The sequence below is a fragment of the Protomyctophum bolini genome (assembly GCF_963924005.1).
Source record: "Protomyctophum bolini genome assembly, chromosome: 18".
In the NCBI taxonomy this organism is placed as follows: domain Eukaryota; kingdom Metazoa; phylum Chordata; class Actinopteri; order Myctophiformes; family Myctophidae; genus Protomyctophum; species Protomyctophum bolini.
Window position 1 is genome coordinate 16,706,620 of NC_137879.1, and position 24,790 is coordinate 16,731,409.

Sequence of the window (24,790 nt, forward strand, 5' to 3'; positions counted from 1 at the left end):
TGACATAGTATTTAGCTTTATCTGTCTCAATATCAAGGTCAACTTTATTATCCCAGAAGGGCAATTTGTTTAACAGCAGTAAATGCAGTCATCAAAAACAATAAACACACAACAATACGCACAAGAAACATAGATTTTTATCATGTACAACAGCAAAGTTCTATCTATTCCTGCATCTTGATAGATGATATCTACACCCAGATGGAAGCAACCTCAACTCAGTGAACTGGGATGACTAGTGTTTGCCAGGACTGAATGGTCTCTCTTTGTAGAGGTCATTCAGATTTTTGCCAGCAATTTCAGTGTACATTCTGACAATTACTTCTAACCTCAGCAAATTCAAGAGACAGAAAAGATTCAACTAAACAACATTAACACATTCTCAAGATGGGATGCAAAACAGTAACCAAGATGATTATTCTGTGCCTGACTTTCTGCACCTTATCTTGATATTAGGCCTACTTGGACTATAATTTATACTATCCCAGAGGTGAGTATAGCTGACTGCTTTCATGAATCAGTTTGTCAGTAGTACCTGCATGCTGTTCATTCATGATTAAAGAAAGCGGTCAAATAAAATGTAGGCTATTTTACATACATGATTCAAGATTCAAGTACGTCCTATTTTTTAAGCAAGCAAGTTTAAGTTTAAGTTTAGAATTGAATCATATGTTTGTTCACTATTAAATGTTTCAACAAAAACAGGCTACACAACATTTAGATAGGATTACATTGCAGTAGGCTACAGTCATTCTAGCAAACTATTCACTTTTTTACACTTGGTTAAGACCTAACCCATTCCAGGGGACTTTCCCATCATTAATAAACAGAGACATGAGCAAATGATAGCATTGTTAGCATTCCCATTTTTTTTTCTTTACATTAAATCGATTAGAAGAATCTCAATTATCAGTGATAGGCCTATATTGCTTTTATAATGCTTTGTATGGTCAAAGTTGTGCAGCCTGCACAAGAAACATCCCTCTCCTTTCATCCCCTATCCCTGCATCACTCTACTGTCAAATCACCCCTTGCTCTGGACCCACCTTTGCCCCTGAAATTGCTACATGGCTTTGGTACTAACTTGCAGCCAGTCTCCATTTGAATCCTTGGACTTTTCTGACACCTTGTGGTTATAAATAATACACATCTAAACGACAGGGAGTCGAATTAGTCACATCACAGTTTTACATTTTTCACCTCAGAATGTGTAGAAAGAATGCTTCAGACTGAAACCTTAATAATACAAAAAAACCTAACTATACTTATGGTAGGCCTTAGATTACAAGTATCATCTCAACTATGTATTCTATAAAATAAATTGCTTGATTTCAAACATCACTGCAAGCAATGATTCTTAGCTAGTGATAATTTTCCTTTTGGTTACAAAGGAAATTTTTAAACTCACCATGGTAACAAATAATGATGTGTTTAAAAACAACAATCAAACAACTCCACCGACAATATATCCCCTCCAAATTTCTCAGAGACGCAGCCACCTCTATTGCTCCAATCATTGCCAATATAACAAACCTCTCTATCAACCCACAAGATTTCAAACTAGCCAGAGTAACCCATCTGTATAAAAAAGGAAATAATTTAGACCCGGCAAGACAACTTCCGCCCTATTTTTTCATAGAGAGATTAGTACATAAACTACACTGTAAATTGATTGATTGATTGAAATACCATATTTATTAGCAGTTTTCAGAATTACAGTACATTTCAAGCTCAACTCAATACAAAGACTGTTAACTGTGAGTGGACGACCCAATAAAGCATTGCACTTGTTTACAAGAGGGTCCACCTTCACTCTATACTGATTGATGAGTTGAAAGTTGCAATTGGTTTTCATAGTGCATGCATGAGCTTGATGAAATCTCATCTGCAGGGGGGAGAACAGGTGGTGGATGTGAACGGAACCCTGTGAGCCTCCCAGTGAGCTGTGGTGTTCCTCAAGAAAGCATACTAGGGCCTTTACTGTTCCTAACGACATGACATCAGCATGTGACTGCAATTTGTTCGCGGATGACTCAGTACTCCTGGTCAGACCAGGACAAATTGTAGGTTGAAAAACCCTTATCTCTGTAAAATCACCACGCTGATACACAGCTGCGATTAGTAGTGATTACACCTGCATGGGCAAAACGGAATCCATTCTTTTTGGGCCCAAAATTATTGTCAGTATAAGCCACAGACTTTACGGTCATATAGTTGGTGACAATCAATGTTATCAAAAAAGAAAGCAGAATAATGGGTTGTATTTTTGAGAATAATCTTTCCAGTGAAAAAATGGCAACAAAAGTAGTCTAGAAAGTGAACCAAAGGATCTACTCGTTGATCAGTATAGCAGTATAGCTGGAGAGTACTCATCCAATGTTATTTTGACAATGCATGCAGTTGCAGTGTTGCAAAACTTGAGACCTCTCAAAACAAACTGATCTCACCTAACCCATTATGTTAGGATCAGGGTCTGAGGGCTCAGGGTAGGACAGTGTACAGCAATGGGCCTGGTCTTTAAGATACTCAATGAACCATTATGCCACCAAAATGTGGATCAGCCAGTAAAAAGTGTGACTCCCTATAGCCTCCTTCAAAACCGCATTGCAACCCTTGTACAGTAAACTGTATCATGCCATAATATGCTTTTCTAGTTCTGCTCACAGGGAAAGAAGCCTACTCCTGCTGCTGGCTGGGTGATGACCGGTTTACTGAACACCTTTTTCCTCCCATCTCTGAACACAACAAATATGATACTTGCATACATTGCAATCAGAACTGCAGTGCAGAGTCTGCAGACTCACTCCCAATCCTCCGCCATAGTCTAAAAACCGACCTCTTCAGACTCCATCTTAGCCCGTAGCATTTGCCTAGCCCGACGACCTTACAGGCGTATGCTCAACTTATCCAACCACTTATTGGCTCCAAAACTATGGAATGCACTTCCCATTACAATCAGAACTGCAGACTCACTCCCAATCTTCCGCCGTAGTCTGAAAACCCACCTCTTCAGACTCCATCATGGCCCGTAGCACTGTACTTGCCCTGGCCCTGACGACCTTACAGACGTATGAAAAGGCTCAACTTATCTAACTCACATAGCATTTTGATGTAGACATAGCACTGTCTATATAGCATATGCATAGTTTCATATAGATATTCCACTGTTATGATTCATGATGACTATTTTAATGTATAATGATGTACCATGTTTTTTTTGTTCTTGCTTACTGTAAATCGCTGTGGATTAAGTGTCTGCTAAATGCCTAAATTGTAAAATTGTAAATTGATACTATAGTATCATCAAGTATCAACTCATACTTTCCTACAATCAAGAAAGTCATTGAGGGGAGTTTGACATTTTTATTTCACAGTATGCAGAATGGACAAGTCAATACAAAAACTGTTACTGTGTTACACAGTAACAGAAATTAAACATTTATCCTTTGAGAACTCACAGTATAGGAAGGAACCCGCCTTGTGTTGTGTTGTTGTTGAAACGTAGTACTAAAATGCACACCTGGTGTACTGATATGCAGACTGGGGCATTTCAATGCTAATTAAGTAGTGCACCACTCACTTCATGATTCACTGGATTTCACACATTCAAATCAGCGAGCCTGCGAGTGAATGGATGACAGTTGACAGAAGGTGTGAATGACTGTTTTTCTTCACCAGGACTGACTAAATAGCCCATCATAAGTAAATAAAAACGTCTGGGTTTCCGAGGCTACATCACGAGTGACTGCCTGGTAAGTCTGAATGTTTGTGTTATTGTGTCTAGTCAGACTATTGTGTCTAGTCTGTCTGTCTGTCTGTCTGTCTGTCTGTCTGTCTGTCTGTCTGTCTGTCTGTCTGTCTGTCTGTCTGTCTGTCTGTCTGTCTGTCCGTCTCTCGCACACACACACACACACACACACACACACACACACACACACACACACACACACACACACACACACACACACACACAGACTCACAGTGCTGTACTTAAGTACAATTACTTTATTTTTAGTACAGTATTAGCATTTTTCAATATATTATCTAGCCTTTTCCACTTCACATCTCATAGACAAAAATTGTGCACTTTGGCACCGTAAATAAATTGTGATGCTCATATACTTTTGTATTCAAGTTATATGGGCCATTTACGTTTTAGATATTTATATTGTGTCTTTGGTACTTCTTTGCCCTGTATGGCCATCTCATCTGCTACTTTTACTGCTGGAGTAGGGCTATCCATTGCTACGAGTTAAAAACAATACTGTGTGTGTATATATATATATATATATATATATATATATATATATATATATATATATATATATATACACACACACACACACACACACACACACACACACACACACACACACAGAGAGAATGCTCTCACTCACACACGCACTGTCGCGCGCGCGCGCACACACACACCCCCGACCCAATAGCCTACTACAGTAGCCTACACACACACTGCAGCAAGCCTGCGCCTGTCTCCTCTCACGACCCGTCCGCTATCATTACCCACAATTCCCCGCGCCAGGACAAGATGGAAGGAAGCAGCGACCGCCGGAGGAGAACAATGTTTTGGCAATAAAAAAGAAACCCCTTTAAAGCGGCGAGCGAGGGAAGACAAAAACACGCACAATTGAGATCAACTGCGGCCATGTGCAGGTGAGTGGCGAATGAAAGTCACGTTTATTCCCGGTTTATGGTCGGAACGTGTCGAGTTTTTAAACAGCGAAGCGGAGAGGAGACGCAAACTCAAACCCCCCAAAAAAGCCAAGCATCATTGTTTCTGACTGTCGCACGAGCGGTCGCTCGGCCCGGTCGGGGAAAAAAAGAACAGACCTCCAAGCAATTGACGCGCCGCACTGCGACGCGTCGATAGCTTGGAGATCTGTTATTTCTTTCTCTCCCCGGCCAAGCAACACCGCCGTACCGAGGGGTATAAACGTGGCTGTAATGCGGGGTTTTTCAGTTGGAGTAGCTAGAAGCTAACAGCAGGCTAACGAGCAACTAGCTCGTGGCAGCAGGGCAGCTTTGATTGTTGTTACGGAGGGAGCTTTAAATTAATACAAACCTTTCTCTGCCCCCCCCCCCCCCCATTTTTTTTTAAAATAACCAACTGGGAAAACAAGTGGAAATGCATATATTTATGTATTTGTGTTGAATCGAGCGAATGGGTGTCTCGCCCGACGGTGTGTATTGGTGTAATTAGCCTTTATAAACACAAGCGGTCCGTCAGGGATCTTAAAAAGCTGTATTTTTGGGGTGCTAAAGCAACAACAACGTCGGGATGTAAACGCAACGCCGAAGTCTAAACGGAACGGTGATGTATCGGTGAGTTTAACATAATAACCTCGATAAATGGAGCCCAGTGTAAAACCGACCGCGCTATAATTATAACGTCAATAAATAGAGCAAGCAGGCAGATTTGATTTCACGAGTCTCATCAAAGCTCGTGTGTGTTGTCGTTGAATTGTCTTGAAAGCTATACGAATCGGTTCAGTTATTGTTTTGGTTTTTTGAAGTTGTACTTAATTGTTTTAAATGGAACCCCCACGGTTTTGTTTTTTATCGGTACAGTGTTATTGTTCAGAGGAGCCCTTCAAATGAACACCAGACGTTCGCGTTAAGGCAGATACTGATATCCATACAATAATAACGCTGGTCTGGAAAGGAAACGGCAATAGTATGAAATATAGTGACACGGTATTACGTATTAGTATGATTATGAACTACCGAGTGGTTTTGCGGGATCGTAGCCGTAGCCGATTGTTTTGGACCAAGGACGCAGAATGGGAATGCATTGATTTCGTCTCATTCAGGCTAGCTTGCTATGCTAACTAGCTGGCTAAGTAACGTTACTACTATGCATCACAAAAGCTCGCCCGCTTTTGAAAATTCTATGTCGCCTAGTAGCCAAATGGTCGACAGGAGTCGACACTTAAAACAATACATTCCCATTCCCACACGTAACCGTGATGCACGTCCTGCTAGGATATCGTAATATATCCAGCATCATTTTACTGGAAACGCACGTATTAGATTTGACCTAGATATGGTTTGTTTTAGGCGAGTGTATTGAACCGTTTAATTTGGCTTAAACCAAAGCGCAAGCCGTTTCTCATCTTGGTCTCACAACAAACGAGATTGGTGTTTGGAAGGAACGTGACGAAGAAGAAAAACAGTCATGTGTGTAAAACCAGTAACATTAATTTCATTAAAGGGTAACATGAAAGAAACGATCTTTGTTTGGCTACAATCCAAGTCCCATGTGATTACAAAATGTCGTAGACAAACACGTGATGAGGATGTAATATTTCAAAGGCATCACTCATTGAGCTTTTCCCATTATATTTAGAAAAGGCAGAAGTTTGACATTTCTTTCTTCCAAAGATTGTTTTGACGTCATGGAATCCTCATTGATGGATACCGATACAGGTGATCTTGGCACTTTTGGGAAGTGGGCACTGGTGAACTGGGCACGTTTACAAAGTGGGCACTGGTGAACTGGGAACATCTACGAAGTGGGCATTGGTGAACTAGTGGGTACTTGAAGTAGGGGCCTGGAGCATATTTTTATATCTTTGTCAATCCCTTAAAGTCAGCCATACATGGTAGCCCTGACGAAAAGGGCATGTTTTATATAAAAAGCCAGGTGACAAAAGGTTAATTAAGCTTATTTTATTAATCATGCTTTAAGTGTAGTGTATCCATGGCGGTGTGTGTATTTTGTTTTTTAACTTTCTGTTTGTGTCACCACACATATCTGCACATACTGTACATGTGTGAGCATGTGGCAAATTATGTCTTTTAATTTGACTCTCAATCTTGCAGTCCTATATCACCTCTTTACAGCAGTTTGTATAAATAAAGAAGTATTGATGATGTTGTCAGGGGTAGACATTAAGGGAGATTTGCCACTGGTCCTCTGGGCCAGTGACCTTTCAAGATCACTGGCCCCGTCATTGTAGCTACTGGCCCAGGAACATTACTTTTGAATAAAACAGTCAAGAATTGCCCCTCGTAATGATGGGCTCACAGAACATTATTATAATGTAATTGTAACCAGACAATTTCACAAAGTCATTACAAAGTACAACAGGAAAATATCCTGGACTCGGAGGGTAACAGAGTGGCATTCCGACTGCGTAGCTAAGGTGGTTAAGGTTAGAGTTAGGGTTAGAGACAGGGTAAGTATTGAGTGAGTCGGAATGGCAGTGCTTCGGAATGCCACTTTTTATCGGAATAACATAATAATAATAATAATCGGAATAACAATTATTAAATAATTAATAATAATAATAATTTTACTGGGCCGAGTACTATCCGGGCCAGTGGGCCATTTATAATTATAATGCTGTTTGTTTGGTCACTCAAGAATTGAGTGTTATGGCACTCAACTGAATTTGGATAACTGTCCCATACCAATCTTGAGGCTATTTCTAGGACGAATGTATTACCTAGTTTAGCAGTAGTTGGTGAGGTAATAATTACCTATGCATGGACACGTAACATTTCTTCAATGCCTGCTGTTATAACTATCAGGCTCCAATTCAATATTTATAGCTAGCATACAGGTAACCTAGTTGGGAGGTTAACCTTTGGCATAGTTGTATTACTTTAATCTTTATCCAATGTGTCAACAAAGACTAAAGTCTTTGTAAGACCAGACAAATCTAAAACTGCATATTTATTCGTTTACTGTTAGTCCCCTTTCACTGTGTTTTATGTGATAAGACAGTAGTAGTTGTCAATTTAGGTTATCTTAATCTAGTTGGTAGCAGATAACTTTCCTTTAAAAGAAAAATAACATTCTCTTACTGCAGATACATTTTCTCTTTCCTTCAAGCTATTTTTAGCATTTGGGCCCAGTGCAAAAGTGGCTCGCTGTTGAATTACTGTTTTTGTTTTATCCCTCTTTGTACTAAACTTAGAAATTCTCCCTTCCTTCTCAGGATATTCCTCCCCTGCATTTCTTTTTAGTCTTTTGTTCCACCCCTCTCACCCTCCTGCACCAAGTAAGAGCCCCACCATGAGTATTATCCAAGACAAACTAGGCAATGAGTTTCTGCGCAACGGTGGCATGGACCCCAACTTTGCGCCAGGCATGCTGATGTTCAGCCACCTGCCGCCCGTCACCAGCTTCACGCGACTGGCCACCCAGTCCGTCATGAGTGAGCTGCCACAGGAGATGATCCTGAAGAAGGAGCGAGATTCACCCCCTGAACACCAGGGCAACATGGGGGGCTTCCTCCACGGCATGGGCATTAAGCAGGAGCGGCTGAGTGAGCTGGACTACCGCATGCCCCTTTACGGCGGAGGTGGTGGAGTAGGTGTGCACTGTGCCGGAGGGGGTGCTGGAAAAAGTGGCAACGATATGCTGGAAATGTCCTTTGGCAACCACCACAACCACCAGAACATGCTCCTGCATGACCTCAGCATCAGCAATGTCCAGCCTCTTGGAGAACCTATGAGGGACATGAATGAAATTGTTGTTATGGTAATTACTGTTATTCTTTTAAGAAGTGCATTGATCCATGTAGTATTTTAAGGCTCTGCATTTGTCATGGTCCTACACGATAACTTAGTATTTATTTAATGTTTTCATGATTAACACACAGTTGACAAAGTAGTAACTAGTCCTTAATCTGTGGTAAACTTTGCCTTTTGTTCTCAGATGTCTGGAAGACCAGGTAAAGATCCCAAAGAGGCATCGGGTAGAAAAGGGCGGAAGAACAACGGAGAGGGGGGCAAAACTCGGCGGAAACGTGGAGATGCAAAGGTTTAAACCTTAACCATTTTAACTGATCTCAACAGATTTCCACCAGAAATTATTTTTGGACAATGCTAGCATTTAATTGAAAATTTTCAGCAGTGATGATGTCTTTTCCAACTTCCCAGAAATGTTTTGCATTTGATAATATTATACCTAATTATGTTTTTCAACATTAAGTGGTTTGACTAGGCTGCCCTTTTCACTCCTAGTTTTACTCTGGACTTTATTTAGACTTCTAATTTTAGATTTAGTTGTACAAGTACAAGAATGTAACTGCAATGTTTCTACAAGCTGTGTGTATTATGTGTATATTACAGTATACAACCCTGGCCTGAACGTAGGTAAAAGTGAAATGGTTATTAAAATGATAATCTTTTTGGAAAAATTCTGACAAGACTTGTATATTATTCTCCTATAGGCCATGATGTTGGATCCAGATGGGGCCTGTCTGTCTCCCAACTCAAAACCACACATCTGCGAGCACTGCAATGCTGCTTTCCGCAGCTCGTACCACCTGCGTAGACATGTGCTAATACACACAGGTGAGAGGCTCTTGGTGCCTATGGGCTATTCACAGCCACAGCTTCCATTTTCCCAGCATTGAGTTTGAGCTTAGCCATCACAGATGAAAATGTGCTTTAATTACCTTTATTAATGAGACCCATATTTTTTACATAGCGTTGCACTTCAGTCCTAAAGAACAAATCAATATCAATATTGAACAAATCAATATTTTAAATGGGGTATTGCCATGTTACAACTCGGATTCGTAACATTGAAAGATGCAGCCTTAGTAATAGGAAATGGTTGTTGCTGAATGGGACGGAGAAGTTATATTAAGCCTAATGCGCCATCATTGGTATTGTTTTCTGCCAGAATAGTTTCCAGCAGCAAAGACAGACTTATATAAAAAAGACCATGTGTAAATTCAGACAAAGACTGAACCTAGGGGATGAGTCAGTTATGAGTCATGTATTTCAGGACGTATTAGTCAATCCCTTTGCTGGGAATTATACACATGGCTCTTTGAACTTGAGGTCGGCTTGATGCCGCAAGTCATTCCCTTGGTTTTTCATAATTGCTCTTAATAAATGTAACATGTGACACACGTCTATGCAATCCCATCTGAATTCCTCAATTACAACTTTTTATAGTCTGCTAAACCCGGACCCCAGCATTTTCTTATGTACAATTACTATGACTTTTCAAAAGGTGGTGCTTTCTTATTTACCAAAAAGTCATTTAATAATGAGTCAGTCTATGACTGTATATTAAATTGCTAAAGAGTAATTTCATATATGACTGTACATTAAAATGTAACTCAAGGCCTGGTGACCTAATACCATTTAGATTTTTTTTGTAATGCTACCACCTAACTTAGTTCCAGATTAGATGACTTTAGTGAAAGCCAAAAGTACGCTTGGTCAGGACCAAATTTGAGCTTCATATCATTACAAGTAGATCAATAAAATTGAGCTCAATGGAAAAAAGGTGCTGGGTGACACATTGATGCATTTGGCTTTTAATACATCTGAAATACCGTGTACATCTGAAATACATTATCAGATGTACATGGTCATCATCTGTGATGCTGGGCTCTAGTCAGGCTGACGATTAATTAATGTGGTGAGTGTGTGATTTGTACTCTTGATCGCACAGGTGAGAGGCCTTTCCGATGCAGTCAGTGTAACATGAGCTTCATTCAGAAGTACCTGCTGCAGCGGCATGAAAAGATCCATAGCGGTAAGTCCCTGTGCTTCAGAACTTTACATTTTGGGTATAAATCAGATACTTTTCAAAGACGAGTGGGCAAGGTATCATGCCTTAAATACAGACCCTTTCAACCAAATCGGTCAATGAACTTTTCTACCAAGGGACTGAATAATGTATTAACTCATTGATTCCTGCAATGCGTTTGTGTTTCGACTGCCCTCTCAGAGCTGCGAAGGTGGCCAAATTTGGATGGAGGGACCAAAACATGATAGTCAGGCAATGAGACGTTACTTCTGAATGTGATGGGATAGAATACTGCAACAGCAAAATGTTGATATTTGAATATTCACTAGACATATCTCATTAACCGTTGGCAATGACACTTTGATACACATGTGTCTCCTCATGCCGAACAACTTTTGTGTTCTGACAAAAAATTAAGTTTTTATGAGCCAATGAATATTGCTGTTTTGTGAAACTTCTTCTTCTGCCCCTAATACCTACATGCAGCGTAATTAGCTTATGACACTTTACAGTATGGTAGAGGGTCATGCCAAATAGCACTGAAAGAAGTCTTAGTGCAATAGGCCAAAGGGTGGCGCTATAGCAATGTTTTGAAAATGAAACCTTTGAACAGGCATAATAACTCTTGCCTTGTTTGGCCAAAAGTCATGGCACTTGTTTCTACTTGTTCCTTGACTCATGGGGAACACATGTGTCACTTTGATCAGTAAGCTCTGCCCTCAGATCTTCTGCCACTTTGAGCGGTTTAAAAAATGCTTAACTGATTTTCTGCCTGGTTTTTTGAGCAATTTGCATGAAATCTTCATTGTCTCTGTAGTTCAGTAGAGCTCTTGCCTTCGGACCACATGGTTGTGTGTTCAAATCTGGGTACTGTCAACTCAGCTCGTCAGTCTTATTTGTGCACATTGTTCTTATTGTGTATTGTCTTCTTTCTTGGTCCCGCCTTATCGCTGCTTGCAGCTACATTTTATCTCTGGAATTGTGTAAGTGATCTCCAGCCTTAACATGGTCTGCTGTCCCTTTTTCTGTAGGGGAGAAGCCTTTCAGCTGTGACGAGTGTAACATGCGCTTTATTCAGAAGTATCACATGGAACGGCACAAAAGGACTCATAGTGGAGAGAAGCCATATCGATGCGACACATGCCAACAGGTAAGCAATATCAAGTGACATCACATCACATTATATGCTGTCATTTTCAAGTGCCACCAATTCAACAGCCCTGTTGCTCTATACCTGCCCACTGGCCCTTGACATTTATAAATAAATGGTCTCTCGTGTGTGTGGGTCTCATGTGTAATTTAAAAACGAAATATGGTTCTTTCTTAAGTAACACTTACATTTTAGATGTTTTCCTCTGTTGTGTTCAGATGAGTACTGTGTCATTACACCACCAAGAAATTAACCTAAATTCTCCCATCTTTCTAATCTTCCCCTCTTCTCTGTCTCTGCCTATATTTTCAGTTTTTCTCTAGAACAGACCGGTTACTGAAGCACAAGCGGACTTGTGGAGAAGCCATAAGGAAGGGCCTGGACCCCAGCATGCTGGAGCTTAGCGAGGCCGAGCTCGGCCATGGCAGCTATTCACTCACTCAGGGAAACGCCGCTGCCTCTGGACGCAAGAAGACAAAGTCTAAAACCGGCGAGGGTGGCGAGCGCAAGAGGAAGAAGAATGCTGCGGCGGTGGCAGGAGGGGGCTCATCATCTGGGACGATGGCCCTGCAGGACTTCAACATGGAGCACCCGACAGGCTCCACCATGCATGGACGCACTCCCAAACTCGTCTTCAAAAAGGCTGGGCGCAAGGGTCTGGACAAGGGCCTCCTCTCCCTGGAAGATGGCGCAGAGTCATCGACCTCGCTCCATGGGCAGAAGCTGCTGTCCCAGAAGCCTGGCTCCATGGACCATGTGGGAGGTTCAGGCCTGGACAACATGGGACTGCTCCAGGGTTCTGGGGGCTCCAAGCAGGGTCCCCCCACCACCAGCACCACCACCAGCAGCAACTATGATGACGCAATGCAGTTTGTCAAGAAGCGGCGCTACCTCCATGCAGCCAACAATGACTATGGGACTGTCTCGTTGCATATGGCACCGCAGGGCAGCAGTGTCATCCAGGGCTCTCTGGGACCCGAGCCCACGTTGGCAATGCTGGACTCGTCGCCGCTGGAACTCAAGCATGACAAGTCGGGCATCCCTGACGAGGTGCTGCAGAGTCTGCTGGACCATTATGCACACAAGGCCGAGGCATCGCACCACCATGACGTGAGCTTTGACCTATCAGACCACCCACACCACGTCGACCTTCAGCCAGCCGCGCCTGTCACACCTGAGCTGGAAGATGACTCGCCCAATGGTGGCGATAAGACGGCAGTGATGAGCGAGTACTCAAAGTTCCTGCTCCAGGCCCTGGAACGCACCAGCCACAGTGGACCATTCCCAAGCTTGGGCCACAGTGGCCCCTTCCCTGTCCAGCTCTTGTGCAGCAGCTCCAGCCCCTCTGGCCCCCTCTTCTCTGACAAGCATATCTACACTACATCCCCGCTGGAGTGTGGCTACCCGCCTGCCGTCTCCTCTCCTCTGCCCATCGTCACCACATCCACGTCCGCATCCTCTTCCTCCAAGTCCCACTATGGCATGCTAGTGGGCTCTCCCTCCCAACCAGGCTACCACCTGGGCATGGAAAATACCAGCCACCAGCAGCTCACCCCATCTCAGGAGCTGACCGAGCAGCTGGAGAAGCAGCACTCCCCTGGTGCCTTCAGCCTACCTCCCCAGGACCTGACTGCCCAGGGAGATGGCCCTAAGGCACAGCAGGCCAAGGCCAGTGGAAGCAATGCACCCGCTAATGGCTCCAACTATCCAGATCTGTTGCCGCTGGACCACCCCAAGGAGGCCTCGTACCAGATCGAGAACTTCGCCCAGGCCTTTGGCTCGCAGTTCAAGTCGGGCCGTCGCACCCCTCTGAGCTACAGTGATCCTGGGGCGGAGGTCGACCACCGAATACGGACTCCAGTGTCAGAATTCTCAGGGTATACCAGTTTGTTAGCTGACGTCAGTGAGCCAGTAAGTACAGGATCGAAAACCCCGACAAGCCAAAGTTACAGATAAGGGTCAAACGAGGTGGGCCCAGTTGGGGGCCGATCTATTACTGTCCATGCTGTCCCTATACCCATCTTAATTATGTTCATGTAGCGAGGTCACATTTTTTAAACACTGCCATTAAATGTTGATATGAATACTCTACCAGGGAGGGTCTTCCAAGACCTCAAATGCAATTTTTTAAAATATTCTCTTTTTTTAAATATGTATTCAGTCTCTTGATTTCTGTTTAGAGTAGTGGGTATGAACGTAAACCGTAGATTTAAATGTAATTTAAACAAGTTAGAGGGTAGCTATAAACTTGCTTGATTTATTTTTTTCCTCTCTCCCTTGTGTTTTACCAATCATCATACCGTTGTAAAATAATAATGAATGATGTTGCTAATTTCAATAATGACATTTGTGGCAGGGAAAGGCCCAGAATTCAAATGGCAAAAAAGTATATATTGTCTGTTACAAGAAACGTATTATCTCAGGAAATAGGCAAAATTGTGTAATAAGACTTTGTATTAAGAGATGCAATGAGCACACTTTCTACAGGTGTACTTTGTGGCAACAAAGCTTTTTTTTTCTTTTTCTTTTTTTATCTTCAGAACAAAACGATGAGTTACAAGATCTTCCGGTTTCTATTTCTACTGCATTTAGCTTTGTCGAGATTATGGTACTGTTGTCAATGTGAAGATATCCGCTGAAATGTTCTGTCATAAGGCCACACATATACTGTATACTTGAGGTAATATGGTTTGTTGTGGTTCTTAACCGACAGTGTTTGGTACACCAAGGCAGGACATTTTAATCTTTCTGCTCAAAAGTTAATGAAACCTGCCTAACCATGCACTCTGTGTGGTTGTGCTTGCGAGTGGCCCTGTGTCAGATTTGACCATGGCAAACATTGTGAATCCAAACTTCTCATTCAGGGCAATGGTACGTGCATACCGAAGGCGTCTGTCTTTAAGCCTGTCGTGCAGTGGTGTCCCACTCCAAAAATACGAGCTCCGTTCCTCGCCATGTGTTGTGAGCTTGTAGATCAACAGTTTTCTGGTACTGCCGCTATACAACTAAATACATTTGGCATACTGTAAGAATGCAGCGGACACCAGTCCTTCCTGATCTACTAATCTCTTCATGATACTTTTCCCCACCGCTTTTCTACTCTTATAATATGATTATATAATTTATAATTATTATAGATATATAATTATATTAATGCCATTACTGTTCCTCTTTTGTTTTTGTCAATGGAATCAAACAAGCACTTTCTAAAACAACTCAATGAATACAACAACAAACCCTTTCAAATCGCATATGTGACAAAAGTGATTATTGTTATTTTTAAGAGGAGAAAACTGTGAACGGGCTGGGTGGGATGGGTGGGTGGGTTAGACATGGGCTGACTAGGCATGACCGTGGGCATTTAGATGTATTTTGTTGGTATTTCAAGGGTGGTTGCAAAGATGGATGTTTGCTTATTTTTTTATTTTTTGGGACGGTTTGTCAGGTGATGTACAAAGATTTGCCATAATTTTGTTATACAATGTTTTGAGAGTACCTCTTTGTATTTATGTTGTCTTGAGAGAGGTGCTAATATGCTGGAACTGTTTGTTTTTAACCCCACTGTTGAAAAATAATGACTGCTGGGTGCATACCCAAACCCTTTTATTTATTCTTGACTAGCCGCAACAAAACCTGGCAACAGATGTTTTTGCAACTATCCCCACAACCCCTCCACTCCCCTAAAGAAAAGAGGAAAAAAAACAAAAACTTTTAACTCCACAGAAGTCCGAATCACAGAATGACTTCAGTGATACATTCTGAAAAGTTGCGGTATATCTCCCCCCCCCCCCAATGCAGTCCTGCACTCACAAGAATAAACAATGGCCTTCTTTGTCTTCCGTGGCTAAAGCCATTCTGTCCCGGCAGCCAGGGTTGATATTTAATTTAGTTCATTTCCTGTGAGCCCCCCCTTTCCTATGTCTGTGAGCTCCACAGCCAAGAGACTTTGAAGCTGCTCAGATTGCAGGGAACAAAGACTGACTGACCGGCCACTTCGCTCGAAACACACAAACTATGCTTTTAAAGGAAAAAAAAGAAGAGTGTGTGAGAGATGGAGATGTGAAAGAAAAAACAAACAATAGGATTGACCTAAAAATACCTCATATCACTGAAGCGTAAGAAAGCAGGGACACACGTTTCATGTATGTAGTCGAAATAATTGTAGTATAGGTTCGACATATTGTATAATCCTGTAACACGGCCTGTGTTTACAATTATAGAGCAATTGACTCGATGAAATGCAAATGTATTATTTTTTATTTTTGTCTGTAAAAGCATTCACGCCAAGCAGTGTTGCATTCTAGATGCCTCATAGTACATTCATTTTTCACGTTATATCCCTTCTTTTTGTTAATTGCCATAATGTGTTTTGATATGATCTCTAGAAGGATATTGTTTACAAAAATGTACAAAAACACTAAAAATGTGTGTTTTATTTTATTTTTTGTCTGATATGCATGATATGAATTTTTTTGTATGGCTTTTTTTCTGACCGTCACCTCAACACCAAATTTTGTAGCAAAAGCCTCCCAATCCCAATGTCTTACGTGTCCTAGACCCCTTGTGATATGGTTTCCAGGGCTGTACCGGTTAAGTTTATAAACGGATTAGAGAAGCCAATAAAACATTTTTTGTTACAAAAGATAAGTGTTTATTTCATTGTTCTAATTCTTCATGCAGCAACGTAACTGTCACCAACTCACTGCAATTGATGACTTATAATGCAATGACGAGATGAAGCAACTTTGTTGAGGTTCTTTTGCTGATCCCAAACTAATGGCACAAGCAGGTAAGAAGTAATGGCAAAGGTTCTTCTGTAGTTGATATCTGATCGTTCTCAATTAAATTCTGCCCTTGATTTTCAGCCAGCGATCTCTGACTGCCTTACAGATGCTCCAGCTTTTCAGCTGTTGCCTGAACATGTACCCTGGCTTACAGCTTTGAAGTGAGTATGATGATTTGATGTTGATTGGCTGCACAGTGGACCATGTGTACATGATTATGACAGTAGATGACCATTGTAATAGTGGAGGGGGTTTCAAAGAAGAGCATGAACTCATGGAGAGAGCAATATGGTTTAAAACTTCTGCACTTGATCAATATCAGGAGTCAGGCAGTCAAGACTCAACAGTAATTGGGGCACAGCAGATACAATCCACTAGCGGGTTGAAAATGTAATGGTTTGTTGGCCAGTTGCAGTAACTGTTGTAGGCCTAGCATGTAAACATTGCTCATAGTGTTGTTTCCATTTTTCTATCCATTACTAACCTCAAATGACCACTTTTAATAGACTGCGTGTTGTGTGTGTGTGTGTGTGTTTATGTGTGTATATATATATATATACACACACTTTTACACCAACAATTTTACCTGACCTAAAGAATTATTGAATAATTAGTTAGACTTAGACAATTAATCATTGTCCTGGACCTAGAGACTTAGCCGATCTAACATTCTCGGAAGTCGGAATGTTGCAACCTGAGCTTGTAGATGTGCTTATTCAGACATGCCCATTACAGGGATGCCATGGTATTTAATTTGACCATATTAAGCCTACAGGGGGCAGTATGGTATTGATAAAGGCCTTGCTCATTGTGTTGAGATGCATATTGCTTTATGTCCAACCTATTCTTTATGACTTCTCTGCATGTCCACTTCTGCTTCAGTAACCGCTCTGTTCATTGAAAAAAAGAATTAACAATAAGAATTAGAATGATTGGACAAATAATTTAGGTTATTTTCCTTGTTCTGAGAAATATTTTCAACCGCACACTGCAATTTGTATTGAAATTGGGAATATATTGGGTTAATTGTGTTAATCTAAACACAATTTGGAATAATTTACCAGGTGCACAGTAAATCAATAGCCCGTGTTTGTCTAATATTTTCTATTGGGTAACTTTTGTGTGTGTGTGTGTGTGTGTGTGTGTGTGTGTGTGTGTGTGTGTGTGTGCACGCTTACGTAACTTATAATAATTTTGCTTTCCCAGATCAATCCTGTTATTGTATGAATATAATTGACTTACTCGTACACATCATGCTGCCTCCTGGTACAGGAGATAGACTCCTATGGGCTATGGGCCACATGGCTCTGGAACCGTTGGTTCCCAAAGCTATATTAATTTATGGATATCATAGTTCTATAAATAGTTTTACCACCTTGTATCATTTTCCAAATGCCCCCCCTTTCTTTCTGCCTGTGTCGTCACTGTGCGCTCTCTCTCTAATTTGACAAAGCATCACATTCCAAGGGATGTTTGTGGGTAAAACACATCTTATCTATCCTTTCCTAAACCTATCTTATCTGTTCTGCGTGGCTGCTGCAGTTGATTGGAAATGCTATAAAAAGGGTTTATCAGAGACTTAAACATAATTCCTACAATCATAAAAAGTTAGACATAAGAAAAAGAGCACACCAGTTTAGTTGATACATAATATAGAAATTTAACCCATACAATATCGATACCTATAGAGGGTATGCACGTGACATCATCATACGCGGACGTTATGCGGGAACGCCTACTGAGTGGCAAAAAACTACTTTTCTGGCCTTGACATACATACATCCAAACAGAAAAGTCCTATCTGATTGCATTAAACAACGTTAAACTACATTAAACTCACTTTGCCAAGTCACTTTGCCACTCGATTTCCCATTCACTTCATGGAATACTGGAGAACTCGGCCCGCCGACTCTTCTTCATCTTTGCCGAAATTTCTTTCCCTTTCGCCGACTCTTCGTCACTTTCCGGTCCGAGTTCTGTCTGAGAACTCGGACCGAAAGTGACGAAGAGTCGCCGAAACGGGAAGAAATCTCGGCACTGGAGCGCGCATCTAGCTACTGCATGATGATCATGCACGCTGATCAGACAGCAGATCAATAGAGTTAAAAAAGAAAAAATATTTTTTATATTATAAATTATTATATTATATATTATTATATAAAATATTAAAAAATATTCCCAAAGTAAGGTTCTAATTTTCATTTAAATTAATGTTCAAAGCTAAAAACACAGTTAATCGCAATTTATGACAATTTATTAATTGTCAAGTAAAAACTAATGATCATGACAGCCCTACTGTTGACAAAACCACCGCTACAAGTAAACGCAACACAATAACCATTAATATGACAGTTGGACAGTGCATCAGGTGCAGCCAAGACATGCCTGTAGCCTACCTGACACTACAACACTGCTTTGGACTTTGTTACGCTTGAGACATGAAGGCAGTTAAGTGGTAGTATACTGTACAACCCTGAGTCAATCCTGAGTGTTAGTATAACTAAATGAGTGTACAAATGCAACCATAAAAGGTTCCATTTGTACACTGAGGTGAGGTGTGTACAAATGCAACCATAAAAGGTTCCATTTGTACACTGAGGTGAGGAGTTTACTGTGGAGCTTCAGCATCACACCTGTCGGCCTCTCCTCTATTGACATTCGTCACAGTTGTTAATATGTCATAATTACCCCACCATTTTTTATGGGATTAAACACGCCCCAGTAATAGTCTTAGGCCCTCATTTATCAACCGTGCGGCGTGCGTACGCCAAAATATGGGTGCATGCCGAAATTGCCGACATTTTCGACATTTACCATTTCCGGCAAAGCTTGAAATTGAACTTGACAACGTTCAAAACCCACTTCTGCTCGGCAGCTGGCGTACGCTTTGTCCTTGGCTGTTTTTCTGTCTTAAACAAGCGGAGCAGCATTGTCTGAACTGCTGACACGCTGTCACAGGCATCTAAACATATGTTTTCACTCCTAAAATGTTAATATAAAACGGTATGTGTATGTAAAAAGAAAAGAGAGATTTCCAACTTTACAAGTAATTAAAAACAATATAACATGTTTACAATGTATTAGTTTGTGCTTAATCAAACTAATACAATCAAAGTGCTTTACTGGCCTTGTTATGCGAGCGCACTTGTGAAATGATTTGGGAGCGTATGCATTTATGATATTATAAAAAAAAGGCATAAATGGACTGCACGCCTTTATTTCCAAGTGACAATGACAAGCATACAGCTTGCATATTTGCAAGTAGCAGGCTATAGGCGTAAGGGGCTTAATCATTCACCATTTAAATAAGTGCTTTGACAGTTCAGATAAAAGCGAGATCATTTTTGGGGGTCGGGAGGACGGGACCGCGGCGTGCGTCGCCAACACATACCAGCACACATGCAAGCCGCGGCAAGCCTTCATCCATATGTTTATGATTCGTTCATCAATGATCAAATCACTACATAAACGTTGATTATGACTGCCTTGACGACATGATAGCCTCTCTCATGCTGCATGAGAGAGGCTATCATGTCGTCAAGGCAGTCACCTACAGGACTTTAATATCACAGCAGTGCGCAGTCTTCGCCGTGCACTGCGCACGGATGGGTAAAATTAATATAGGCCAGCCTACAAACTAATTCCATTCATGGCGATGCAATGTCGATGTGTCATGTAGGTGCGTGCGTACGTGGACATGACAGCAAGGCAATAAGCGAGGTGAGAGGGAAACAGACAGGGTAGGCCTACAACTTTATTTAATTCATGCAGGTGTTTGTTCTTTATTTATTTAACAAGACACCAGTTAGTTGGGCTTGCAAGTTGCGTGTGCGTCTGTGTGTGTGTGTGTGTGTGTGTGTGTGTGTGTGTGTGTGTGTGTGTGTGTGTGTGTGTGTGTGTGTGTGTGTGTGTGTGTGTGTGTGTGTGTGTGTGTGTGTGTGAGAGAGGGGGGTGAGGCGGGCAGCAAGGCACGGGAGAAACGTATTTTTTCCTGTAACCCTGGTTACCAAACGTACCAGCCGTCATATTGCAATTGTTCATGTCGCAAAAACGAGGGCGAGGCTTGATTTCATAGGGCGTGCCAGATAGATTTCAGCCGTCACATTTATTAACGTCAGAACGAAATTAAGGAAGGATCAGCTGTTTGCGATCACTTTATAAATGCCGTGGCGACGTGGGTGTACTACGAAACCTGCACTCGAATCTGTGGCAGATTTGACACTCGATTGATAAATGAGGGCCTTAGTGTTTGAGTAAATATGTGCAGTAAGGTATTATTTGACAAGTTTTCCCTGTTTGTCATTATTATTATTATTATTAATATTAATAATTCATTTTATTTGTATTGCACTTTTAATTCACAAGGAATCCCAGAGTGCTACATGGTTAAAAACATATCATCAATCATAGAAGGTTAAAAACAGGGTTATCAAAAAACGGTGCAAAGCGACAACGGTTCAACACGAAAAAGCCTTCCGAAAAGGGAAGGTTTTCTGGCCTGTTTTAAAACATTCCACAGTCTCAAGTCCATAGGGAGGCTGTTCAATAGGCGTGGTGTTGTCGAGCAAAAGGGCCGGTCCCCCATGGTGCGCAGATTGGTGTCGGGAACCTGGAGCAGAAATTTGTTTGCAGATCTGAGGCAGGGTGGAGGTTGTTTTTGGAGGGTTGATTAGTTTCTGTAGGTAGGGAGGGGCGGGTCCATTTATGCAGTTGTATGTGATCAGCAGGACCTTGTAGTCGATCCTGGCTGTAACGGGGAGCCAGTGCAGTGTGAAAGAGGATGGGTGTTATGTGGTCGTGTTTGTGGACTCTCATTAGGACCCTGGCAGCGCTGTTATTATTATTATTATACATTTGATTGTCCCAATGTCATTCATTGTTGATTAATAATTTTCTCAAACTCTACCATGTACTGAATATTTGAAGGTAGCATCAAACTAAATTATATGGGATGAACGTCTTTGGTTTATTGTCTCCACCAGGCCACATGGGGAGACATGTTTTGCACTCCATCCGTCCGTCTGTGAACAGCTAATCTCCGGCAACGTTGGCTTGATCGCAGCCATACTCTGCACACACACTCACTGAATGCCAAAGCTGAACCTCTGCCCCAAAGTTTTCACATTGGCCTGTTATAGCGCCACCAGGAGGCCGCTTTGTGCAAAACAAATGTTTTGACAGTACACCTACACATTTTGTCCAAACATCATGCAAATTGGTACACAGTCTCTCTAGAGCCATTCAAAGAAACCGTCCTTTCAGATTTTTCAGACTCCATCCTGATTGGCTAAGATTGGCTTCCAAAGTTCGCAGGAGTGCTCCGTTTAAAAAAAAATGCTGCAAATCATGAACACATCGTGCAATTTCCGTGAAATACCACTAGGCCGAGGAAGAAATGCCACTTGAATATTTTCAACTCAGCCTCATGGTGGTGCTATAACTGGCTGATTTGTGTTTTTACCTGTAACTGCACCGATCTGTATAAAACCTTGTATGCACACTCCCTAGAGGCCAAGGAAAAAACCTTTGCTTGGAATTTTTCACATCTGCTCTTTATAGCGCCACCAGGAGACCGACATATGTAAAACACATTTTCTAATATTACTCCTTCAGATTTTATCCAAATTTCAGCAAATCAGTACACATGCTCTCCATAGTCATGTGATCATGTGATTTTTGATTTCTCATAATTATCCATCCTGTTTGGCTACGATTGGCTTCTAAAGTTTTCAGGAGTACTAGCCCGTTTTGTACCCGTTTTGTACAAATCGCCATAACTCCTCAACGCAGCGTCCGATTGCAGTGAAACTGCATGCCTATTCCCACTAGGCTGAGGATGAAATGCCACTTGACAGTTTTCAAATCAGCCTCATGGTGGCGCTACAACAGGCCAAGTTGCGTCACACAAACAACACACACACACACACACACACACACACAAAACCCCAAACAAACATGTTATATTACTCCTAAACATTTTGCCAAACATCACACACACTCCTATCCTCATGGTGGAGACCTGTGCCCAGAAGGGCACTTTTTCTAGTTCTCCATTGCTTTCATTTAACCCCATAACTGAGTGTCGTACATTTGGTTCCATTTGTACTCTCAGAGTTAAAGGCCTGGCCTACAGTGTCCGTTTGGAACCCCCTTAACCCTGCATGACCCGGATATATTTCTACTTGCAAAAATGAGATTTCAACCTTACTACTACTTTGTACTACTAGTACTTTGCAGAGGAAAATATAATGTTTAAAAAATGTTTTATCCAAATGCACATTTATAATAATTACTAAAATAATAATAATTTACATTTGTGGGATATCTTTCACAATAATACGTGTTCTAGACATTCTAATGATCACAACAAATATATATTACAGGCATTTTACTAACTTCTTTGTGAGAAATACCTTCAGGGTCAAAGGTTAAAGAGAGTCCAGAGTCCAGTTGTGTGAATTTCTGCCTCTGTGGGGGTTATTTATATGCAAATATCATGACCAATGGCATTGTAAGATTAAACAATAGGACCCAATGAGGAAATTAATAATACATTAAATTAAAAATAAATTTAAAAAATATTATTTAAACTCTGTTTTTATCAAATATAAATGTTGCCCAAAAGCATCGTTGGTCCCTGCAGGGTTTAAGGAACCCTGAGGGTCCCGAGACCCCAGTTGAGAACCACCGCATTAGCACATCCACTGATTGGATTTCTTCACTTGAAGTTCAGATATCATCTTGTGCTTGCCATTTCAGATTTTATTTTCCCGTTAATGACGCTCATGATGACGCTAATGCACCTTCTGCAATGAGACCAAAGGTAACCTAGAGATAATGTTTAATGGCAAGCAATGACTGATAGTGTACTTCTCATGAGTTGCTGTTTACCCTTTTCATAGCAGACATTTTTACAAACTGCACAGCTGAAAGTAATGTTAATTAGGGGTGGGATCATTTAGGTGTTAAACTGTCCATGGCTGGCACACAGTAACAGTATATGCAGTTTTTAAAGTGAATGAAATGTTATTTTGTTCAATCTGTGTGGTAGAGTATGTTATATAATAATAATAATGATGAAACTTTATTTATATAGCTCTTTTCGAAACTCGAACATACACATGCATTGAATCACTAGCGTCAATGTGGGTCAACATGGAACAAGACATCACACCGCAGAGACGATGCTAAAGCCGTCTTGACCCTTTGGTGTGGTTAGGGCTTTAAGGAGAGATTTAAAGCAGGGGATTCGTCATTACCAATTAAACCAAACCTATAGAGAGAATGCTTTAGTTTAACGAAATGAACATTTATACATTTCTCATATTAATCAGGATTTTCTGCCTCACAATCGCGAGTTCTGTTGACTTTGACTGAATATCAGAGCAACCAATCTGATGCCAAGTTTATTGCTAGATGTATCCGGATAAAGCTCTACCATAAAGTCGGTGGAAAGATAAAATGGTGTTTGTGAGACTCGAGACTTTGGAACAAGTGCACCTCTCCCAGCCCAACCCTGGTGTTCTGTGTACTTTTATTTTTGTTCCTTTTTCATGTGTTACTAGGGAGGTAAACTTTATATGGCAGGTGAGGTCAGTCAGTCCTTCCATATACTAGACTAGACTCATACACAGACTTTGAGCGAAATTACATAGTTGGTACAATGTTCCCACGAGAAAGACTTTAATATGTATCCATTATAAAGTCATTAAGATGTTCTAGATGCCCATTACATTACATGAAAAAAAAAATGCTGGAAGCCCCCAATTGTGAGGAAAAACTGAGAATTCTGAGCTATAGGCTAAATCAGTGATTCTCAACCTTCTGAGTGCTAACCACTCCTATAGACAGCAATGTATGTCCCTGTGTACTGTGTACGTGTCCATGTGTACGTGTCTACATGTCCAAGCATGGAAATAGCGTTTCTTGACCACCAAGTGTCTGTTGCGCAGCCTAATACACACACACACACACACACACACACACACACAGGCCAGGGATGAGAGCTTGTACAGTGCAGTGCAGCACCACTCAGTTCAGACCGGTCTGATTTTTTGAGCTCTGGACAACCAAGGATCACCTCCCAACAGCAAGATATACATCACAACACATGTTCTGAGCTTGTAGAAATATCACCTAAACATATTCTTTTATCCATTTAACAAAGGTACAATAGGCCTATACCATATAGTTGTTTTCTTCTTCTTCCTTGTTTTGTTTTTTAAATAAACATCACAACACTAGTAGCCTAGTCTATGCCTTATTTCAAAACATTTTTGAAATAAGCCACTAGTGGTCCGTGGACCAGTAGCTGAGAAACAGTGGGCTAAAGAAAGA

The 24,790-nt window shown here is 41.3% G+C and overlaps 1 protein-coding gene across 2 annotated transcripts; it reads left to right on the forward strand.

The window, feature by feature from the left end:
- Positions 1–4,538: 4,538 nt before the first annotated feature.
- znf281b (zinc finger protein 281b) lies at positions 4,539–14,966 on the forward strand. Of its 2 annotated transcripts, none has more exons than XM_080788587.1 (7): positions 4,539–4,671; positions 7,962–8,506; positions 8,684–8,788; positions 9,201–9,324; positions 10,442–10,525; positions 11,551–11,669; positions 11,982–14,966. In XM_080788587.1, the coding sequence occupies exons 2-7, from the start codon at positions 8,039–8,041 to the stop codon at positions 13,623–13,625; spliced, it is 2,544 nt and encodes an 847-aa protein (XP_080644713.1). In that variant the 5' UTR covers positions 4,539–4,671; positions 7,962–8,038; the 3' UTR covers positions 13,626–14,966. The 2 variants fall into 2 exon arrangements, with proteins under 2 accessions (XP_080644713.1, XP_080644714.1); XM_080788588.1 differs by lacking the exon at positions 4,539–4,671 and adding an exon at positions 5,216–5,340.
- Positions 14,967–24,790: the final 9,824 nt, after the last annotated feature.

Bases quoted from the DNA above. Each gene is read 5' to 3' on its own strand.
- znf281b (XM_080788587.1), top strand. From the start codon at position 8,039: ATGAGTATTATCCAAGACAAACTAGGCAATGAGTTTCTGCGCAACGGT. The intron at 8,507-8,683 runs GTAATTACTGTT...TTTTGTTCTCAG, and splicing joins TGAATGAAATTGTTGTTATG to ATGTCTGGAAGACCAGGTAA. The intron at 9,325-10,441 runs GTGAGAGGCTCT...TTGATCGCACAG, and splicing joins ACATGTGCTAATACACACAG to GTGAGAGGCCTTTCCGATGC.